The 22,183-nt window shown below is 63.9% G+C and overlaps 1 protein-coding gene across 1 annotated transcript in view; it reads right to left on the minus strand.

The window, feature by feature from the left end:
- Positions 1–45: 45 nt before the first annotated feature.
- Positions 46–22,183, minus strand: part of WDR90 (WD repeat domain 90) — a gene marked incomplete at its 5' end in the record, with an annotated part of 56,244 nt that continues 34,106 nt past the window's right edge. The window contains 18 exons of the mRNA XM_068147380.1: positions 46–511; positions 1,219–1,303; positions 1,828–1,947; positions 3,115–3,258; positions 5,042–5,172; positions 5,693–5,873; positions 7,007–7,129; positions 10,372–10,543; positions 12,081–12,192; positions 14,002–14,170; positions 15,020–15,210; positions 16,441–16,600; positions 16,941–17,062; positions 17,813–17,915; positions 20,341–20,369; positions 20,477–20,578; positions 20,946–21,167; positions 21,546–21,665. Coding sequence (XP_068003481.1) covers positions 339–511; positions 1,219–1,303; positions 1,828–1,947; positions 3,115–3,258; positions 5,042–5,172; positions 5,693–5,873; positions 7,007–7,129; positions 10,372–10,543; positions 12,081–12,192; positions 14,002–14,170; positions 15,020–15,210; positions 16,441–16,600; positions 16,941–17,062; positions 17,813–17,915; positions 20,341–20,369; positions 20,477–20,578; positions 20,946–21,167; positions 21,546–21,665 — 2,459 coding nt within the window. The remainder of the gene's footprint in view (positions 512–1,218; positions 1,304–1,827; positions 1,948–3,114; positions 3,259–5,041; positions 5,173–5,692; positions 5,874–7,006; positions 7,130–10,371; positions 10,544–12,080; positions 12,193–14,001; positions 14,171–15,019; positions 15,211–16,440; positions 16,601–16,940; positions 17,063–17,812; positions 17,916–20,340; positions 20,370–20,476; positions 20,579–20,945; positions 21,168–21,545; positions 21,666–22,183) is intronic.

Here is a 22,183-nt window from a genome sequence, read left to right on the forward strand (position 1 = left end):
CCCCTTCCTGCCGCACCACCGAGCGGCGGCGCGGAGCGGCGCGCGGCCCCGAGCGGCGCCCCCTGGCGGGCGGGCGGCGCGCAGCACCCAGCCCCGCCGGCTTCACCTTCCCCTTTTATTAACAGACAATAAACCCCAACGGCCGCAACGGAGCCGTGAAACGCATCCCGCAGCCGCCCGGCACCGGCCCGCGGGCCCCGCGCTGCCTCCTGCCCCAGGACCCTGCCCGGGGGAGCCGGGGCCGGGGGAGCCGGTGCACGGTGCCCGGTGCCCGGTGCCGAGCGCGGCGCCGGCTTCCTCCCGCTGCAGAAGTGGTGCTGGTTCCGGAGCCTCTGCGCTCAGCCGCCCGTCAGCTGCCAGAGGAGCACAGCGCTGTGCGAGGCCGTGAGCAGGCGGCGGCCGGAGGGGGAGAAGCAGCAGCGGTGCACGCAGTCGTCGTGGCCGGCGCAGTCCTGGGCAGCGCAGTCCCGGGCAGCGCCGGCGCCGCAGCGCAGCAGCCTCAGCAGCCTCTCTGCGCGGAAAGCAGGCGGCTCGGTGCCGGGGCAAGAGGGGCTGCTGTCCTGCGCTGTGTCCCTGCCAGCAGCACCGCTCCCTCTCGCCCCCCAGGCGCTGTCCCCTGCGGAGCTGAGGGTCAGGGGACAGCTCCTTGCCCCAGCAAGCAGGCAGCTGGGACTGGGCAGGGAGCAGGGCAGCTCCAGGCTGCACCCCGTCAGCCGTGGGGGCAGCAGCAGCAGCAGCAGCACACCTCCCTGCAGCTCTGCTGCCTCACAGCCCCAGGGCTCAGCAGGGGCATGGAGGAGACTGCTCCCAGGAGCTGCTGTCAGAGCAGGATGGACATCAGTGCTGCCTCCCTGTGCAGACACAGCTACAGGAGCAAAGGCCTCTTGCTGGGAGCAGGGTGCTGCTTGTCCCCCTGCTGTGGGATGGTCTCTGTGGCCTCCTGGGCCGCAGCTCACACAGCCCCAGAGCTGAGGACAAGCTCCTACCCCCCAGAGGCCATTTGACACATCGGTTTTTGACCCGTCAGCCCCTTGGAACTTGCTCCTTGCCTGCCACATCCCCTGCCCACAGCCCCGGGACTGAGGGTGGGGGCTGGTGTGGCTGCAGAGGTCGTATTTACAGGGCAAAAGGACAGCTGGTTTCCCCCAGCTTGCAGGAAGCAGGAGAGATGCCTGCCCCCCGAGGGGAGCAGAGCCCAGGGCAGCCTGCGGTACTCACCCCCGAAGCCCACAGCCATGAAGCGTCCTGCGGGAGCCAGGCTGAGCGAGGCGGCGAAGTAGGGCAAGGAGACCTTCTCAACTACCTGTGCTCCAGCAGGGCAAACACAGCAACAGCTCAGAAAGCAGGAGGCAGCAGAGCAGAGCTGCTGCAGTGACAGCTGCTGGGAGGGGAGAGGGCTCCTCTCCAAGGGGAGGCTGACAGCTGTCAGGTGCTCTGCACAGCACCTCTCAGAGCTGGGAACCCTGCCAAAGGCACTGCCTTGCCAGAGGAGGGAGGCTCAGGGAGTGAGAGGCTGCTAAGTGCTCCTGAAAGCAAACACCTTCCCTTCAGGGCAGATCAAGAGGCAGCAGGGTGGCAGCAGGGACTGGCAGCCTGCCCAGACACAACCTGAGGCAGGGGCAGGACCCTGCTGCTCACCTGGGCCAGACCAGAGAGGCTCTGAGATGAAAAGCTGAGCAGCTGCTTGCCTTAGCCCACCTCACCCTTTCAGATGTGGCCTTTTACACAGAGCACTGCTTCCTTCCACCCCACTGCACCTCCTTTGCCCTGGCCCTGGCCTGGCAGTGGCAGAGGAGCACCCACAGCACCCTGGCAGGGCACCAGTACCTGCTTCTTGTGCAGGTTGTAGAACAAAGCTTCCTTCTGCATCCCAAAGCCCACATAGACCAAGGTACCAGGCTCCCAAGGGCAGAAGGCAGCCAGGCTGGGTGGGAGGCTCTTGAGATCCTGTGGAGGGCAACCAGAAGGGACAGGCTTGAGGCTGACTTCTCCAGCCTGACCCAGTGCAGGAGGAGACAAAAGGAGAGCAGAGGAGCACAGCAGCCCTTGGGCTGAGGGTGTCTGAGCAGCAGGAAGTTACTCTCATGGACTGTTTTGGGTTGGAAAGGGCAGCCTCCTGCAGTGAGCAGGGGCACCTCAACTACCTGTCTGTGATCAAGGCTCTTTCCTCCCTCTTGCATTTGCTCCCAGCAAAGCCAGGAGCAGCCACCCCCTGCCATGGCAAAGTGACCCTCAGGCAAACTGTCTGCTGCTCTAGAAGGACTCCTGAGGGCCCCACAGGCTGGACTTGCACTGAGGCAGGAAGATGGGGCTGGGTTCCAGGGCCCAGAAGCTCCACCTTTGGTAGTGGATGTAAGATGAGACCTTCCTCTCTTTGCTGTGGGGAGCCCTGGAACCAAGCCCCAGTGGCAGGACCCAGCTGCTGTCTGGGCCTGGCCAGTGGCACACTGCCAACCTCCCAAAGAGACCCAGGTGTGCCAATGCCACCTGGGGACCATCTCCACATCCTGCCCAGGACAGACCCCTCTGGCCTACCTGCTACTCATATCCCACACCCAGACTGGAACCAAAGGGTTCCACCAAGCCTCACAGCCACGCAGGGCTGCAGCACTTGGGCTCCATGACCTTGGCACTCTCCTGGCTCTGACTTTTGCTGCCCTTTGGGAGCATCCCAGCTCACAGCAGGCTCATGAGGAGGTCTCTCCTGTGCACTGCTGCCCTGCTCTGTTCTGCACAGCAGAGGGGCTTCAGCTCTTTGCAGATGCAGCTTTTGTCTCCTCGTGCTTCCAAAGCCCTGGCAGCAGCCACACAGGAGAGGCTGCCCCAGCAGGGTGCTCCATGAGCAGCACAACTAACAAGGAGGACTCTTCCTTCAGCCCCAGCCCAGGCCACAGCATCCAGGCACCTCTCCAGCAGCCTGGATGGAGTCCCACGTCCTGAGCAGGCAGGGGCAGGCAGGCAGGGGCTGGCAGGGGCTGCCAAGGGCAGGCAAGGGCAGGCAGGGCACCACACTCACCTCAGGGCTGTCAAGGGCAAACAAGGGCTGGCAGGGGGCAGAAAGGGGCTGGCAGGGATGGGCAAAAGCAGGCAGGGGCAGGCAGGGCCCATGCTCACCTGAGGGCTGGCAGGGGCTGGGAAGCTGAGCCAGTCCAGCAGCTCACACTTGTCCCTCAGCCAGTCGGAGGCCCAGACGCTGACCCGCCGGTCCCAGCTGGTGGCCAGCCAGAGCTCACTGCCCTCCACCCCAAAGTCCCACTGCTGGGGAAGGCAAACACAACACAGGGACTGCTGGGACAGCAGCTTCTGTGCACTGCTTGGAGTCACTAACACCTCCATGGCCACCAAACCCTGGCCCCAGCTGCCATGGCCACAGGGTTCTGGAACCCCTCCAGCCATGGGGACTCCACCACCTCCCTGGGCAGCCTGGGCCAGGCCCTGACCACTGTCAGCAAAGAAATTGTTCCCCATCTCCAACCTAACCCTCCCCTGGCACAGTTTCAGGCCATTGCCTCTCCTTCTCTCCCCTGAGCCTAAGGAGCAGAGCCCAAGCCCCAGCTGGCTGCAGCCTCCTCTCAGGGAGCTGCAGAGAGCAAGGAGGTCTCCCTCAGCCTCCTCTTCTCCAGGCTCAACACCCCCAGCTCCCTCAGCTGCTCCTCCCCAGCCCTCTTCCCCAGACCCTTCCCCAGCTCTCTTGCCCTGCTCCAGCTCCTCAATCTCCTTCCTGCAGTGAGGAGCCCAGAGCTGAACCCAGCACTCAAGCTGTGGCCTCCCCAGTGCCCAGCCCAGGGGCACAATCCCTGCCCTGCTCCTGCTGCCACCCCACTGCTGCTCCAGGCCAGGCTGCTGCTGCCCTTCTTGCCCCCCTGGGCACCCCCTGGCTCCTCTCCAGCTGCTGGCACCCAGCACCCCCAGGGCCTTCTCTGCTGGGCACTTTGCAGCCACTCTGCCCCCAGGCTGGAGCCTTCCTGGGGTGGTTGTGACCCAAGGGCAGGACCCAGCACTTGGCTCTGTTCAGTCTCATACAGCTGACCTCAGCCCACTGAGGGTTGGACTTGATGACCTCAGAGGCCTTTTCCAAGCAAAACAATTCTATGATTCTATGACTTAGGCTAAAACAGGACAGGGAAGCTGTGGCCCTAGGTGAAAGGCCCAGCAGAAGAGGCTGCTGGAGGAGCAGAGGGGGCCTGGCCTGAAGGACACAGATCTCTGCCCCTGGAAGCCCTCTGCACATCTCCCAGGGGAGTGCTTGCAGACCAGCAATGTCCTTCACCTAACCCAGGGAGGATCTCCTGTGCTGAGGCCTCCAGAGCTGCCCCAGCCCTGCAGGGAGGTCTCAGCAGGCACAGCAGAGGGGCAGAATCCCCTCCCTGTCCCTGCTGCCCACACTGCTGGGGAGCAGCCCAGGACAAGGCTGGCCCTGGGCTTCCCACAGCTCTGTGGTGACACTGGGGGAACTGTTCCTGCTGAGAGCTGGGGCTGGGGGTGAGGTCTCACCTGCTGGGGCTGGGGCTGGGGCTGAGGGTGAGGTCTCACCTGCTGGCTGGGGCTGGGGCTGAGGTCTCACCTGCTGGCTGGGGCTGGGGTCTCACCTGCTGGGGCTGGGGTCTCACCTGCTGGGGCTGGGGTCTCACCTGCTGGCTGGGGCTGGGGCTGGGGTCTCACCTGCTGGCTGGGGCTGGGGCTGAGGTCTCACCTACTGGCTGGGGGTGAGGTCTCACCTGCTGGCTGGGGCTGGGGCTGAGGTCTCACCTGCTGGGGCTGGGGTCTCACCTGCTGGCTGGGGCTGGGGGTGAGGTCTCACCTGCTGGCTGGGGCTGGGGGTGAGGTCTCACCTGCTGGCTGGGGGTGAGGGTGAGGTCTCAACTGCTGGCTGGGGGTGAGGGTGAGGTCTCACCTGCTGGCTGGGGCTGGGAGTGAGGTCTCACCTGCTGGCTGGGGGTGAGGGTGAGGTCTCACCTGCTGGGGCTGGGGTCTCACCTGTTGGCTGGGGCTGGGGGTGAGGTCTCACCTGCTGGGGCTGGGGGTGAGGGTGAGGTCTCACCTGCTTGCTGGTGCACTGCAGGACAGTGATGGGGGAGCCCCTGTGGTCAGCCAGGACACGAATGGTCACTCCGGTGCGCGGGCTGCTGACAGCCACCAGCCCATCCTCTGCCCCTGATAAGATCATTTCTCCTGGGGGCAGAGGAGAGAGAATGGGACACAGCTTGGAGGAGAAGACAAACCCCAGAGGAAGAAGATCCAGATAGCAGTGCCCCAGAACACAGTGAGAGGCTGGGAACAGAACTGGTTGGCTTGGAGAAGCCCTCTGAGATCAACCAGCAACCCACCCCTGCCAGGGGCACCAAGCCCTGCCCCCAGCTGCCATGGCCACACCTTTCTGGAGCCCCTCCAGGGAGGGGGACTCCACCACCTCCCTGGGCAGCCTGGGCCAGCCAAGGGCTGGCTAAGCTGAGGTGTTTGAGACACCCACAAGGACTCCCCACCACAGAGGAGCAGCCTGTGAGCAGCAGGACAGGAGGGAACGCTTCCGGTACCCAGCCCCCTGCCAACACCCCTCCCATGCCCCCTCCAGCACAGCTCAGCTGGCAGAGCCCCCCAAGCCCATCCACACAGGCTCTCCAGCTGCCTCTGCCGCCAGCTGGGGCAGGTCAGCAGCACAGAGAGCAGCTGGAGCCCAAGGAAGCAGCCTCACCGTCTGCGGAGTAGGCGACAGCTGTGACTGCAGGGCCGTGGGGCTGCAGCTTCCGCTCCAGCTCCGTCCTGGCGATGCTGAACACTCGCAGGCTGCCGTCGCTGTACCCTGCCACCACCTGCTGGCCCCCAGCCCCACGGGCAGCCGCGGGGGCAGGCCTCCAGGCCAGGCACTGGCAGCTCTGCAGAGGAGCCAAGGCACAGACAGTGACACAGGGAAGGCAGCAAATGCACTAAAAACCTCCAGCTCCAAGGAATCCTCCAGCTTCACAGAGCAGCCTGGGGCTGGAAGGGAGCTCTGGAGCTCACCCAGCCACCCTAGAACTTCTGGAGCTGGGGCCTGGACAACCTGCCAGAGGCAGAGCACAGCACAGAGAAGTCACAGAGAATATCCCAGAGCACCAGCAGGGCTGGAAGGGAGCTCTGGAGCTCCCCCACCCAAGCCCTGCTCCAGCAGGGCACCCCCAGCACCCTGCCCAGCAGCACAGTGCCCAGGGGGGGTTGGAAGCTCTCCACACCAGCAGACTCCACAACCTCTCTGGGCAGCCTGCTCCAGGCCTCCAGCAGCCTCACCCCAAACAACTTTCTCCTCCTGCTCAGCTCCAACCTCCTGCCTGACACTTTCTGCCCCTTGCTGTCCCTTCTGCTGGCCCTGGGCAGCACTCAGCAGAGCCTGGCCCCAGCCTCTTGCCCCCCACAGCTCCTTTAGCTCTTGCTGAGCATTGCTCAGCTGCCCTCTGGGGCTGCTCTTCTGCAGGCTCTCAGCCCCAGGGCTCTCAGCCTGTGCTGCTCCCAGAGCTGCTCCAGGCCCCTCAGCAGCTCTGCAGCCTCCCCTGGGCTCTCTCCAGCAGTTCTCTGTCCCTCCTGAACTGGGGAGCCCAGAGCTGGACCCAGGGCTCCAGATGTGGCCTCACTGGAGCAAAGTAGTGTGGGAGGAGAGCCTCCCTTGCCCTGCTGGCCACACTCCTCATGCCTCCCAGGACACCTTTGGCCTCCTTGGCCCCCAGAACACATTTCTGGCTCCTGGGGAACCTGTCCCTTCTGCAGGCTCTCAGCCCCAGGGCTCTCAGCCTTTGCTGCTCCCAAGGCTGCTCCAGGCCCCTCAGCAGCTCTGCAGCCTGCCCTGGGCTCTCTCCAGCAGTTCTCTGTCTCTTCTGAATTAGGGAGCCCAGAGCTGGACCCTGGACTCCAGCTGTGGCCTCAGCAGGACACAGTACTCTGCTCTGCAAGGACACAGCAGTCCATGCAACCCCTAGCAGTGCACTGTGGCTTCTGTCAAGAGGAAGAGATCAACACCAGTACCCCAAACCCTTACCTGGTTGAGCACCTGGAACTGCACCACCAGCTCCAGGCTGTCCAGAGACCAAACCCTCAGGCTGCCATCCTCAGCACAGGTGGCACAGAGAGACTCCTCGGGGCTGAAGCACATCTGAGTCACCTGCAGAGCATCACACAATGGGAAGGGACATCCAGAAGGGCTTGGAAGGGAGCTCCAGAGCTCACCCAGCCCAAGCCCTGCACCCAGCAGGGACAGCCTCCACCAGCTCAGGGTGCCCAGAGCCCTCTCCAGCCTCACCTTGAACACCTCCAGGGCTGGAGCCTCAGCCACCTCCCTGGGCAGCCTGCTGCAGGGTTCCAGCAGCCTCCTGCTGCAGAACTTGTTCCTCACAGCCAATCCCAATCTGCTCTGCTCTCATCTCAAACCACTGCCCCTGGGCCTCTCACTATAGCCTGTTGTAAACAGTCCTTCTCCACCCTTCTTGTAGCCCCTCCAGGTACTGGCAGACAGCTCTAAGGTCCCCCTGGAGCCTCCTGCAGCCTGAACAGCCCCAGCTCCCTCAGCCTGTGCTGTAGCAGAGGTGCTCTAACCCCCTCATCATTGTCATGGCCCTCCTCAAACAGACAGGCAGCAGGGGCTCTACAGGTGACCCAACTTGGAGCACATCATCTCCTCTGCCCCTCTCCTCCTCCTCCTCCTCTCATGGATGACACCAGAAATGCAGCCTGAATGCAACAGAAGCTGTGGTGCTTGAGTAGGCTGCTGAAGTGTTGGGCTGGGGATGGAAACTGGGGAAGCTAAGCCCAAAGACAGGACAAGGCCCTGCACCAAGGAGGTGCATAGAAGAGCTTCACCTCTGCTCTGAACCCTCTGTTCTGCAGCATAAAGACACTGCAGAGCTACAAGGGGATAGAGGCAGCCTCAGGGAGCCTGCAGATGGCACTAAGCTGGGTGGCAGAGTTGATCTGCTGCAGGGCAGGAGGCTCTGCAGGGGGCCCTGGCCAGGCTGCAGCCATGGCTGAGGCCAAGGGGATGAGGTTCAACAAGGCCAAGGGCTGGGTCCTGCCCTTGGGTCACAACCACCCCAGGAAGGCTCCAGGCTGGGGGCAGAGTGGCTGCAAAGTGCCCAGCAGAGAAGGCCCTGGGGGTGCTGGGTGCCAGCAGCTGGAGAGGAGCCAGGGGGTGCCCAGGGGGGCAAGAAGGGCAGCAGCAGCCTGGGCTGGAGCAGCAGTGGGGTGGCAGCAGGAGCAGGGCAGGGATTGTGCCTCTGGGCTGGGCACTGGGGAGGCCACAGCTTGAGTGCTGGGCTCAGCTCTGGGCTCCTCACTGCAGGAAGGAGATTGAGGAGCTGGAGCAGGGCCAGAGAAGGGCAAGAGAGCTGGGGAAGGGTCTGGGGAAGAGGGCTGGGGAGGAGCAGCTGAGGGAGCTGGGGGTGTTGAGCCTGGGGAAGAGGAGGCTGAGGGAGACCTCCTTGCTCTCTGCAGCTCCCTGAGAGGAGGCTGCAGCCAGCTGGGGCTTGGGCTCTGCTCCCTGGGAACAAGAGGCAATGGCCTCAAGCTGCCCCAGGGGAGCTTTGGGTTGGACATGAGAAGAAACTTCCTCACTGCCCCAGGCTGCCAGGGGGGTGGCTGAATCCCCTCCCCTGGAGGTGTTTCCCAGAGGCAGAGATGTGGTGCTGAGGGCCAGGGCTCAGCCCCAGCCTGGGCAGAGCTAGAGAGTGGCTGGGCTGGAGGAGCTGGGAGGGCTTTGCCAACCCAACCCCTGCTGTCAGCAGCTTTCCCACCAGGTGTTCTTCTCCTGTTTTGGTTTTCCTTCCTTTTATATTTCAGCAAAGAAGATCTTGCCCAGGGTGGTTGTGCTGCTGGCCAACAGCAGGCAGGCAGCAGCCAGTCCTGAGGAGTGAAGCCTTGGACCTCAGCTGCCCCCAGGCTGAGGCTGCAGACACCTTCAGCTGGAGCAGAGGAGCTCAGACCTCTTCTCCCTGGACTGCTCCCTGCTGTGCACAGCCCTCTCCAGGCTCCTGCAGCAGGCAGGGTGATGGAGCTGAGCTTTGCTGATTCCATTGGGGCACACTGAGCCTCAAAGGCTTCCCTCCAGCTGGAGGTGCAGCCAGGCCTGGGCTGGGGGGGATGGGAAGAGGGAAGGGATGGGATGGGGGAGGGGCTTTGCTCAAAGGTCTTTTCCAGCCTCAGTGATTCCATGAGCCTGCTGCAGAGGTGGAGCTGAGGGCCATGGTTCAGTGGGGAGCTGGCAGTGCTGGGGGAAGGCTTGGCCTTGGTAATCCTGGAGTGGTTTGGGTTGGAAGGGACCTCGAAGATGCCCCAGTGCCAACCCCCTGCCATGGGCAGGGACACCTCCCACCAGCACAGGCTGCTCCAGGCCTCATCCAGCCTGGCCCTGGACCACCCCCAGGGAGGGAGATGCTGCCCCAGCAGGTGGGGGAGGTGCTCCTCATCCCTTCTGCTCTGGATGGAGCCTGTGCAGCTCCCTGGGCATGGGCAGGGCAGCGCTGCCAGGCCAGGCTGTCCCTGGGGCAGGGCTGGTGCCCCCAGCTCCTGTCCCCTGCCCGTGCAGGGCATCCACCCCCACACCCCCACACCCCCCAGCGTCTCCCCTCCCTCACTGCCAAGAATCTCTTCCTCATCTCCACCCTGGCCAAGCCTGGAGGTCCTTCCCAGCCCCAGGGCTCCCTGATCCCAGGCCGGCACACCCAGGCCGGCAGGTCTCCTGCGGCCCCCAGGCAGCGCGGCAGGGCGCAGGCAGCAGCCACGGCCAGGGCTCCATGGCACAGCCAGGGCTCCGCGGCACAGCCACGGCACAGGCACGGCTCCGCAGCACAGCCAGGGCTCCACGGCACTGCCATGGCTCCAGGGCACAGCCACGGCACAGCCACGGCTCCGCGGCACAGCCACAGCTCCAGGGCACAGCCACGGCTCCAGGGCACTGCCACGGCTCCAGGGCACTGCCACGGCTCCAGGGCACTGCCATGGCACAGCCACGGCTCCGCGGCACTGCCATGGCACAGCCAGGGCTCCAGGGCACTGCCACGGCGCCACGGCACAGCCACGGCACAGCCACGGCTCCAGGGCACTGCCAGGGCACAGGCACGGCTCTGCGGCACAGCCACGGCACAGGCACGGCTCTGCGGCACAGCCACGGCACAGGCACGGCTCTACGGCACAGGCACAGCTCTGCGGCACAGCCACGGCACAGGCATGGCTCTGCGGCACAGGCACGGCTCCACGGCACAGGCATGGCTCTGCGGCACAGGCACGGCTCCAGGGCACTGCCACGGCACAGCCACGGCTCCGCGGCACAGCCACAGCTCCACGGCACTGCCAGGGCTCCACGGCACAGCCCGGGCTCCGCGGCACTGCCAGGCTGCTGCCTGCTGCTCTGACCTTGTGCCCGTGGCCGCTGATGAGCCGAAGGCTGCTGCTCTCTGCCCAGTTGATGTACCAGAGGGCTCCAGCCGCCGTGCCCACGATGCCCAGCTCCAGGCGCTCGTCGAAGGCTGCGCTCACCGCGGCCCCGTCCAGGCTGAGCTCCTGCTCCAGCAGCACAGAGCTGCAGCTGCAGGGGAGGAGGAGGTGAGGAGGATCAGCTCAGCTGCTGGAGCAGCCTCCTGTATCACCAAGGCTGGAAGAGACCTCAAAGCTCATCGAGTCCAAGCTGCCACCACAGACCTCATGGCTAACCCACGGCACCAAGTGCCACATCCAATCCCCTCTGGAACACCTCCAGGGATGGGGACTCCACCACCTCCCTGGGCAGCACAGCCCAGTGGCCAACAACTCTCTCAGTGAAGGACTTCCTCCTCACCTCCAGCCTAAACCTCCCCTGGCACAGCTTGAGACTGTGTCCTCTTGTTCTGCTGCTGGCTGCCTGGGAGCAGAGCCCAACCCCCACCTGGCTCCAACCTCCCTGCAGGGAGTTGCAGAGAGCAAGAAGGTCTCCCCTGAGCCTCCTCTTCTCCAGGCTAAGCAACCCCAGCTCCCTCAGCCTCTCCTCACAGGGCTGTGCCCCAGACCCCTCCCCAGCTTTCTTGCCCTTCTCTGGACACCTTCAAGTCTCTCAATGTCCTTCTTGAGCTGAGGAGCCCAGAGCTGGACACAGGACTCAAGGGGTGGCCTGAGCAGTGCTGAGCACAGGGCACAAGGACTTCCCTGCTCCTGCTGGCCACACTCTTCCTGATGCAGGCCAGGATGCCCTTGGCCTTCTTGGCCCCCTGGGCACACTGCTGGCTCATGTTCAGACAGCTGTCACTCAGCACCCCCAGGTCCCTCTCTGCCTGGCTGCTCTCAGCCACTCTGTCCCCAGCCTGTAGCTCTGCCTGGGGTTGCTGTGGCCAAAGTGCAGCACCTGGCACTTGGACTTGTTGAATGCCATCCTGTTGGCCTCTGTCCAGCCTGGCAAGGTCCCTCTGCAGAGCCCTTCTGCCCTCTGACCAACATCTGCTCCTAACTTGGTGTCATCTGCAAACTTGCTGATGACTGACTCCATCCCCTCCTCCAGATCATCAATGAAGATGTTAAAGAGCACAGGGCCCAGCACTGCTCCCTGGGGCACACCACTGGTGCCTGGCTGCCAGCTGGCTGTGGCAATGAGGCAAAGAGGCAATGGCCTGAAACTATGCTAGGAGAGGGTTAGGTTGGAGAGGAGGCAAAATGTCTTTGCTGCCAGAGTGGTCAGGGCCTGGCAGAGGCTGCCCAGGGAGTGCTGGGTGGAGTCCCCATGCCTGGAGGGGTTCCAGAGCCCTGTGGCCATGGCAGCTGGGGCCAGGGTTTGGTGCCCATGGTGGGGTTGGGTTGGTGCTGGACTGGGTGACCACAGAGGTCTCTTCCAACCCAAACAATTCCATGATTCAGAGGGTTCAGGTCCCTGTGTCACAAACTCAGGACAAAGGTCCAGCCAGGAAGAATCAGCAGCCATGGGGGGGGAGAGGAAGAGGATGAGGAGCAGCAGGGGCAGTGTGGATGCAGGCAGAGCAGGCAGTGAACAGCCACCTCTCAGGCAGGGCCTGGAGCTGCCAGGCAAGGGGCAGAGCACCTGCAGGACTTGAGAGACAGGCGTGGGAAGAGCAGGGATGCTTGGAGCCTCCATCTCCTACCTGGCATCAGGACCCTTCAGCCTCAGCTCCTGCACGGTGCCCACTGCCCACAGCCGAAGGCGTTTGGAGCTGCTGCCACTCAGCAGCCTGTGGTGGCCACACAGCAGCACCCCTGGGGAGCAGCAGAGAGGGAGGGCACCTGTCAGCATGCCCTGCTCCCAGCCAGCAGGGCATCATGGACTGGGGGGGTTGGAAGGGACCTGCCAAGCTCACCCAGGGCAAGCCCTGCAGCCAGCAGGGCCAGCTGCAGCCACAGCAGGCTGCTCCCAGCCCCAACCAACCTGCCCTGCACTGCTGCCAGCCATGGGGCAGCTCCACCTCTCTGGGCAGCCTGGCACAGGCTCTCCCCACCCTCAGCACCAAACATTTCTCCTTCTCTCCACTCTCAGCCTCCCTCTTGCACTTCAAACCATCCCCCCTTGGCCTGGCCCAACAGGCCCTGCTCAGCACTCTGTCCCCAGCTCTCTTGAAGCCCTGCAAGGCCACCAGGAAGTCTCCCTGGAGCCTTCTCCTCTGCAGGCTGCACAACCCCAACCCTCCCAGCCTGGCCTCCCAGCAGAGGGCTTCCAGCCTCCCAGCACTGCTGTGGCCTCCTCTGGCCCTGCTCCAGCAGCTCCCTGCCTGTGCTGAGGGCTCCAGAGCTGCCCCAGCCCTGCAGGGAGGTCTCAGCAGGCACAGCAGAGGGGCAGAATCCCCTCCCTGCCCCTGCTGCCCACACTGCTGGGGAGCAGCCCAGGCCAGGCTGGGGCTGGGCTGGCAGCACTCAGTGCCAGCTCCTGGCCAGCTCTGCACCCCCAAGGCCTTCCCCACAGGGCTGCTCCCAGCCCTTCACCCCCAGCCTGGCTTGGTACTGGGGGCTGTGCTGACCCTTGGCCTCATTGAGCCTCATGAGGGTCCCCTGGTTCCCTTCTCCAGCCTGCCCAGGTCCCTCTGGCTGGATCCCCTCCCAGTGCCACCCACACCACCCAGCCTGGTGCCAGCTGCAGAGTGCTGAGGGAGCCTGGACCCAGGCTGTGTCTTGGAGGATGATGCTAAACAGCACTGGAGCCAGTATGGACCCCTGAGGGACACCTCTGGTTATCTGGACAGCAATCCATTGGCCACTGCTATCCAACCAACTCCTCAGCCACCCAGCAGCCCTCCCATCCCATCCCATCCCATCCCATCCCATCCCATCCCATCCCATCCCATCCCATCCCATCCCATCCCATCCATAGTTCTCCCACTGGGAGAGAAAGATCATAGAATCCTGGAACTGTCAGGGCTGGGAGGGACCTCAAGGCTCAGCCAGCTCCAACCCCCTGCCATGGCCAGGGACACCTCACACCACAGCAGGTTGCTCACAGCCACCTCCAGCCTGGCTGCAAACACCTCCAGCCAGGAGGCTTCCACCACCTCCCTGGGCAGCCTGTGCCAGGCTCTCACCACCCTCCTGGGCAACAACTTCTTCCTCACAGCCAATCTCAATCTCCCCACTTCTAGTTCTGCTCCATCCCCCCCACTCCTATCCCTCCCTGACCCCCTCCAAAGTCCCTCCCCAGCTTTCCTGCAGCCCCCTGCAGATCCTGGAAGGCCACAAGGAGGTCTCCTGGGAGCCTTCTCCTCTCCAGCCTGCACAACCCCAGCTCTCTCAGGCTGTGCTCACAGGAGGTGTTCTGGGGGACTGTGTCAGAGTCTCCTCACCAGAGGTGGCCTCTCCAGGCTGTGCTCCTGGCACCCAGGCAGGGCAGAGGAGTCCTCAGCAGCCGAGGCCCCCAGGGACACCCAGGTTACAGATCCACTGCTACCCACACAGCCTCTCCAGCACAGCCAGGGGCAGCTGACAGCAGAGGTCTGCAAACTGGTTGCTCCTCTTTGCCAGTGAGATGCCTTCTACAGCCCTGGCACCCAGCTGGCACCCAGCTGGCACCCCAGCACCCACCGATCTCACCCTCGTCGGCCTCCCACGTCATGAAGCAGCAGCTGGTCTCAGTGTCCCACACACAGATCTGCCCTGAGCTGCTGCCACTGAACAGCAGAGGGCTGGCACCATAGCACAGAGAGGTCAGCTCCACTGGGCCTAGAACTTCTGGAGCTGGGGCCTGGAGAACCTGCCAGAGGCAGAGCACAGCACACAGAGAAGTCACAAAGAATATCCCAGAGCCCCAGCAGGACAGGGCTGAAGGGAGCTCTGGAGCTCCCCCACCCAAGCCCTGCTCCAGCAGGGCACCCCCAGCACCCTGCCCAGCAGCACAGTGCCCAGCAAGGGTTGGAAGCTCTCCACACCAGCAGACTCCACAACCTCTCTGGGCAGCCTGCTCCAGGCCTCCAGCAGCCTCACCCCAAACAACTTTCTCCTCCTGCTCAGCTCCAACCTCCTGCCTGACACTTGCTGCCCCTTGCTGTCCCTTCTGCTGGCCCTGGGCAGCACTCAGCAGAGCCTGGCCCCAGCCTCTTGCCCCCCACAGCTCCTTTAGCTCTTGCTGAGCATTGCTCAGCTGCCCTCTGGGGCTGCTCTTCTGCAGGCTCTCAGCCCCAGGGCTCTCAGCCTTTGCTGCTCCCAGAGCTGCTCCAGGCCCCTCAGCAGCTCTGCAGCCTGCCCTGGGCTCTCTCCAGCAGTTCTCTGTCCCTCCTGAACTGGGGAGCCCAGAGCTGGGTGGAATAGGACCAGTTGTGGCCTCCCTAGGGCAGAGTAGAGGGAGAGAAGAACCTCCCTCCCCCTGGTGCTTACCTACATCACAATAAATCCTCCTCCTCCTCCTCCTCCTCCTCCTCCCCTCAGTTCATAGCTAATGCCTCAAGCACAACCAAAAGCCATCCCCTGGCCAGCCAGCAGCCTCTCAGCCTCACCTCCACAGACCTGGAGAGGCAGAGCCTCCATCCCCACTCTCCAGAGGCCTGGAGAAGGACACAGAGCTGCTGCTGAGGCATTTTCCAAGCAGGGACAGTCGAGGTCTTACCCTGAGGTTGGCAGCAGGTCCCTGCTGCTCCAGGAAGCAAAGCATGAGGGCTCCCTGCCCCACGCAGGCCAGCGCCCGCGGGCACAGGGGGCTGAAGGCCACTTCGTGGGCTGGCTGGGGCATGCCAGCTGAGGCCAGGAGCTGGTGGGTGCAAGTGTTCCACACAGCAATGCTCTGGTCCTGGTAGTCCCCTGGGGAGAGCAGGAAAGAGAGGAGGAGGAAGCTGTGCAGCCTCAGGATGCTCACACAGCATCCCAGAACACCAGGGCTTGGAAGGGACCCCCAGAGAGCACCCAGTCCAACCCTGCCAGGGCAGGGCACCCAGAACACAGCCAGGGAGGGTGGAAAGGCTCCAGAGCAGGAAATCCACTACCCCCCCTGGGCAGCCTGCTCCAGGCTCTGCCACCCTCACAGGGACAAAGTTTCCCCTCTCTTCCCCTGGCAGCTCCTCTGCTCCAGCTTGCCCCCAGTGCCCCTTGTGCTGTGCTTGGCCATCCCTGAGCAGAGCCTGGCTCCAGCCCTGAGCAGAGCCTGGCTCCAGCCCTGAGCAGAGCCTGGCTCCAGCCCTGAGCAGAGCCTGGCTCCAGCCCTGAGCAGAGCCTGGCTCCAGCCCTGCACAGCTTTAGCCCCAGCACTGAGGGCAGCCCTCAGGCTCCTCTGCTCCCAGCCCCAGCTCCCTCAGCCTGGCCTCCCAGGGAGATGTTCCACTGCCTGCAGCAGCTCTGTGCCTCTGGGATGGACTCTCTCAGGCACTTCCCTGAGGTCCTTCTTGAGCTGAGGGGCCCAGAGCTGGACACAAGATTCCAGCTGTGGCCTCAGCAGGGCAGAGCAGAGGGGCAGGAGAACCTCTCTGACCTACTCCCCACAGCCCTTCTAACCCACCCCAGGGTGCCCTTGGCCCTCCTGGCCCCCAGGGCACATTGCTGGCTCAGGGGCATCCTTCTGGCCACCAGGACCCCCAGCTCCCCTCCTCTGCACTGCTCTCCAAGAGGTTGCCCCCAGCCTCTCCTGGTCCCTGGGGTTGGTTTCCCCAGCTGCCAGCCTCTGCCCTTGGCCTTGTTGGATTCCATTCCCTTTCTCCCCACCAGCCCTGCAGCCTGGCCAGGCCTGGCTGAGTGGCAGCACAGCCTGAGGGCTGTCAGCCACTGCTCCCAGAGTGGTGCCAGCAGCAAACTGGCTGGCAGTGCCCTCTGTGCCCTCAGCCAGGTGAATATACTGAGCAGCACAGGCACAGCAGCTGTGCCACCCTCCTGCAGGGCAGCATCCCCTCCCTGCCCCTGCTGCCTGGGCTCCTGCTGTATCCCAAGGCTGCCAAGCACCAGCCTGGTTTGTACCTCACAGGTGTCACACATCCTCCCCCCATGCTGGGTCCTCTCCAGCTGTGCTCCTGCCCTCAGAGCTGCTGCTGTGGCTGTCCTCACCCAGGGTGACCAGGAGCCTGCTGTCCCTGGAGAAGGCCATGGCCTGTACTTGTGTCCTGTGGTAGCAGAGCCTGGCTGTGCAAGTCCCATCCTGCACCTTCCAGATGCAGATCTGGCAGTGCAGGTCTCCCTCCCTCCGTCCCGAGGCAGAGGCCAGAACCTATGGAGCAGAACATGGAACAGGGCCCCTCAGACCTTGGCAGGGAGCTAGAGACCACTTCATTAGCTGGCCTGGAGCCCCAGGGGTGTGGCTGGCAAGTGAGGAACCCAAGGAGCAGAGCCAGCTGAGGGCAGGAGGCAGCAGCCCTTACTGCCACACCAGGCCAGCACAAGGCACAGCCAGGCTCCAGGGCCTGGGACTGCATCTCCACAGCTCCTGGGGGTCTCCATGCAGCAGGCAGAAGGAGGAACAGGCAGCAGGCAGCTGAGCTGGCAGCCTGTGACATCCCTCCAGCCCAGAGCCCCAGGGCACAGCCCAGGGCAGCAGGGCCCTCTCCTACCTGGGCATCGTGGCTGATGGCCAGCGTGGAGATCTCCTCTGTGTGCCCAAGCCAGTGGCTCTGAGCTCCTGAGTGCAGGTCCTCCACCACAATCAGGCAGCCACAGGTGTAGGCAAAGAAGCCTGGCAGAGGAGGAGGAGATGGTGAGCTGCTTTTGTGTCAAGGCTTCACACACAGCTCCCATGGCAGCCTGCACTGCAGCTCAGGGAAGCTCTTCTGGGGCCAAGCAGAGCAGCAGCAGCCTGGCCTGGAGCAGGAGCAGGGCAGGCACTCTGCCCCTGCCTGGGCACTGGGGAGGCCACAGCTCAAATCCTGGGCTCAGTTTTGAGCCTTTCCAAGGACACAGAGGAGCTGGAGCAGGGCCAGAGAAAGGCAAGAGAGCTGGGGAAGGGTGTGGAGAAGAGGGCTGGGGAGGAGCAGCTGAGGGAGCTGGGGGTGTTGAGCCTGGAGCAGAGGAGGCTGAGGGAGACCTCCTTGCTCTCTGCAGCTCCCTGAGAGGAGGCTGCAGCCAGCTGGGGCTTGGGCTCTGCTCCCTGGGAACAAGGGACAGGACAAGAGGCAATGGCCTCAAGCTGCCCCAGGGGAGGTTCAGGTTGGAGGTGAGAAGAAACTTCTTCCCTGGAAGGGTTCTCAGAGCCTGCCCCAGGCTGCCAGGGGGGTGGCTGAATCCCCAGCCCTGGAGTTGTTTTCCAGAGGCAGAGCTGTGGTGCTGAGGGCCAGGGCTCAGCCCCAGCCTGGGCAGAGGTAGAGAGTGGTTGTGCTGGAGCAGCTGGAAGGGCTCTGCCAGCCCAATGGTTGTGTGGTTCTCAGAGCTAAAAGATCACAACCTGGCTCCCTAGACCCCCCCCAGCTGCAGAGCCTTCCCCCTGTACCTGTGTCAGGGTGCCACACCATGTTCCCTCTGCCATTCCCATTGTAGCCTAGCACTGCCTTCAGCTTCAGCACCTCCCTGCCAGCTGGAGGAGATAGAAAGCTCTGCAAGGAAAAGCAAGAGTGGCTTAAAATAGACTCCAGAAGGATGGAGCCAGGCAGAGAGATTCAACACCCCCATGGGAGCTCCCCCACTGCCTCACAGAGTGCTCCAGGGGGCATCCACAGAGCATCCTGAAGCACTCAGCTCCACACCCAAAAGAGAAACTGCACCAAGGAAACCATCCCCAGGTGCTTCCAGAGGGGCACAGGAGAGATTGGAGCCACTGCCCAGGCAAAGAGCAGCTGCTGAGGCAGGGAGGGGTAGAAACAGTGCTGCTAGGTGGAGGGACAGAGGAGAGAGCCCTGGGGGCAAGGAGAGAGGCAGGGAAGGAGGGGGCAAGGAGGGAGACAGGGAGGGAGCAAGGAGGGAGGGAGCCCCGGGGGCAAGGAGGGAAGGAGGGAGCCCTGGGGGCAAGGAGGGAGGGAGGGAGCCCTGGGGGCAAGGAGGGAAGGAGGGAGCCCCGGGGCCAAGCTGAAGGGAGCTCTTCTCCCAGCACAGAGAGCAGCAGAGCTGAGGGAAAGGCTGAGCAAGGTGAAGCTCAACCAGGCCAAGTGCAAGGTCAGGTCCCTGGGTTGCAGCAATCCAAAGCACAAATCCAGCCTGGAGAAGGCCTTGGGGCTGTCAGCTGGTGACAAAGTCCCCAGGAGCCAGCACTGGTCCCTGGCAGCCCAGAGCCAGCTGAGTGCTGAGCTGCAGCCAGAGCAGGGAGAGCAGCAGCACAGGGAGGGGATTCTGCCCCTCTGCTCTGCTCTGCTCAGCCCCCACCTGCAGCACTGCCTCCAGCTCTGGGCCCCCAGCACAGGAGGGACCTGGAGCTGCTGGAGAGGAACCAGAGGAGGCCAGAGAGATGAGCAGAGGCTGCAGAACCTCCCCTGTGGGGCCAGGCTGGGAGAGCTGGGGCTGTGCAGCCTGCAGAAGAGAAGGCTGCAGGCAGACCTCAGAGCAGCCTCCCAGTACCTGAAGGGCTCCAGGAGAGCTGGGGAGGGACTTGGGACAAGGGCTGGGAGTGCCAGGCCCAGGGCCAATGGCTTTGAGCTGGGAGAGAGGAGACTGAGAGTGGAGAGGAGGAAGAAATCCTCTGCAGTGAGGCTGGGGAGACTCTGGCACAGGCTGCCCAGGGAGGCTGTGGCTGCCTCCTGCCTGGAGGTGTTCAGGACCAGGCTGGATGAGGCCCTGAGCAGCCTGTGCTGGTGGGAGGGGTCCCTGCCCATGGCAGGGGCTGGAGCTGGATGGTCTCTGAGGTCCATTCCAGGCCAAGCCAGCCTGGGGCTCTGTGATTCCATGAGGTTTGTGTCTGATCATTGCTGTTTGCTCACAGAGGGAGGCTTTCCTTGGCTGGCTCCAGCAAGGCCTTCCCCAGCTCTGCCAAGGCAGCAGCTTGCAGCCATGGCTGCAGGCTGAATCACTGCTGCCCCTCCTGCCCTGCCAGCTGCACAGGGCACCAGCACTGCCTGGAATGGAAATGACTGCAGGTGGCAGAGCAGAAGAATTGATCACAGATCCCTTTGTGCTAGTCTGGAGAGAGCTGCAGGAAGAGGAGAAAGGCAAAATAGAGTTCACACAATCCCAGAGTGCCAGCAGGGCTGGAAGGGAGCTCTGGAGCTCACCCACCCAAGCCCTGCTCCAGCAGGGCACCCCCAGCACCCTGCCCAGCAGCACAGTGCCCAGGGGGGGTTGGAAGCTCTCCACACCAGCAGACTCCACAACCTCTCTGGGCAGCCTGCTCCAGGCCTCCAGCAGCCTCACCCCAAACAACTTTCTCCTCCTGCTCAGCTCCAACCTCCTGCCTGACACTTTCTGCCCCTTGCTGGCCCTTCTGCTGGCCCTGGGCAGCACTCAGCAGAGCCTGGCCCCAGCCTCTTGCCCCCCACAGCTCCTTCAGCTCTTGCTGAGCATTGCTCAGCTGCCCTCTGGGGCTGCTCTTCTGCAGGCTCTCAGCCCCAGGGCTCTCAGCCTTTGCTGCTCCCAGAGCTGCTCCAGGCCCCTCAGCAGCTCTGCAGCCTGCCCTGGGCTCTCTCCAGCAGTTCTCTGTCCCTCTGGAGCTGGGGAGCCCAGAGCTGGACCCAGGGCTCCAGATGTGGCCTCACTGGAGCAAAGTAGTGTGGGAGGAGAGCCTCCCTTGCCCTGCTGGCCACACTCCTCATGCCTCCCAGGACACCTTTGGCCTCCTTGGCCCCCAGAGCACATTTCTGGCTCCTGGGGAACCTGTCCCCAGCACTCCCAGCTCCTTCTCCCTGGAGCTGCTTCCCAGCAGGTCCTCCCTCTCCTGTCCTGCTGCAGGAGGTTGTTCCTCCCCAGGGGCAGGACCCTGCACCTGCCCTGGTGAACTTCATGAGGTTCTGTCTGCCCAGCTCTCAGCCCTGGCAGGTCTGGCTGGCAGCACAGCCTCAGGGGTGTCAGGCACCGCTCCCAGCGCTGCACCATCACCCTCAGGAGCTCCTCATGGCACACCAGGGCTGTGCTTCAGAGAACAACACAGAAGCAGTGTGGAAGAACTCACCCAGGCCAGCCCCACACCACCTCCTGCCCCCCTGTCCCTGGCAGCAGCCCCAGCAGAGCTCACCTGGGGCAGCAGCGAGGCCTTGGGGCGGGCAGCGAAGTGCCGGCGGCAGCCTGGGCGCAGGGGGGGGCCCCGGCCCGGGGCTCTGCAGCTCCTGCCTGGCTCCTGGCACACAGAGAACAGAGCTGCTGGGGGGGCTGCCTGGGGGGCTGCTGCTGCCTGGGGGCACTTTGGGAACAGCAGCTGGGCTGAGGCTTGTTGCTGGCCTCAGCTCACACACAAGCATCAGAGCAGTGGGGGGAGGTCACATGGGGGAGTCCCATGGCGGGGGGGGGGGGCTGGGGGGTGTCCCACGGCAGGGGGCAGCAAAAGGAGGATCCCCCAGCTGCCCAGGAGCAACAGCCACCTCCCTCCACCCTCCCAGTTTGTGCCCCTTGCCCTTTGTCCAGCCCCTGCACACTCCAGGGGCAGCCCCCGCTGCCTGCCCACAGCATTGCCCCCGGGAGCCAGGCTGGGAGCAGTCCTCACTCACCCTCTGCTGATTCCTCAGGAGAGCTGAGGCTCTCCTGCCTCACTCTGGGCCTCACAACGAGCAGCTCCTCCTCCCTGACCGACCCCAGCACCAAGGCATTGCTGTCCCCATGCCGCAGCACCCTGCTGCCCAGCAGCTCTGCTTCCTCCTCTGCCTCCTCCTCTGCTTCCTCCTCTGCCTCCTCCTCTGCCTCCTCCTCTGCCTCTGACTCGGAGAAAATGCCTGTGGAGAGGCCAGGGGAGGAGAGAGCCTGAGTGTCCTTCAGCACCACTTCAGGGGTGAAGCTCTGGCAGTGCCCCCCTCCTGCACCGTGTGACAGCCCAGCTGGCAGGCTGGAGGGCAGAGCAGAGACCTCCTCCTGGGAGGTGCAGCCTCAGAGGAGCTGTGCCAGCAGCTCAGTCTACAGAGGAGAGCAGAGGACACAGAGCTGCCGACCCCAGCGCCTCCAGCAGGCTTTGTCCACCTTAGGGGAGGGAGAGCTGAGCCTGGGCTGTGGGAAGGGCATTGTGGGCACCCTCCAGGGGTGCTGCTCAGCCAGGCAAGGAGGTGTTTCCTAGCACAGGATTCATTGTCCCCTTCCCTGCTAGCAGCTGCTCTTACTGCGACATCCTGCCCGGAGGGCAGAGCTGAGAGCCAGGCACCGCGGGGAGGACGACAGCGGCTGGGGCACCTCCTGCCGAGGGCCCTCAGAGGCATCCTGCAGCTCCTCAGGACTCCCCTCTGGGAAAAGAAAAGGAGTTGTGGAACTTCCCTCACCCCCTGGGTCCTCTGATCCTCCTGAACTGAGCGGTGGTGATGCCTCCAAGTGGGGCCAGAGGCCACCGAGATGATCAGAGGCTGCAGACCCTCCCCTGTGGGGACAGGCTGGGAGAGCTGGGGCTGTGCAGCCTGCAGAAGAGAAGGCTGCAGGCAGAGCTCAGAGCAGCCTCCCAGTACCTGAAGGGCTCCAGGAGAGCTGGGGAGGGACTTGGGCCAAGGGCTGGGAGTGCCAGGCCCAGGGCCAATGGCTTTGAGCTGGGAGAGAGGAGACTGAGAGTGGAGAGGAGGAAGAAATCCTTTGCAGTGAGGCTGGGGAGACTCTGGCCCAGGCTGCCCAGGGAGGCTGTGGCTGCCTCCTGCCTGGAGGTGTTCAGGACCAGGCTGGATGAGGCCCTGAGCAGCCTGTGCTGGTGGGAGGGGTCCCTGCCCATGGCAGGGGCTTGGAGCTGGATGGTCTTGAAGGTCCCTTCCAACCCAAC

Source organism: Melanerpes formicivorus, unplaced genomic scaffold (genome assembly GCF_026170545.1).
Source record: "Melanerpes formicivorus ecotype bairdi unplaced genomic scaffold, bMelFor1.0.p_v2 SCAF_14, whole genome shotgun sequence".
Taxonomy (NCBI): Eukaryota; Metazoa; Chordata; class Aves; order Piciformes; family Picidae; genus Melanerpes; species Melanerpes formicivorus.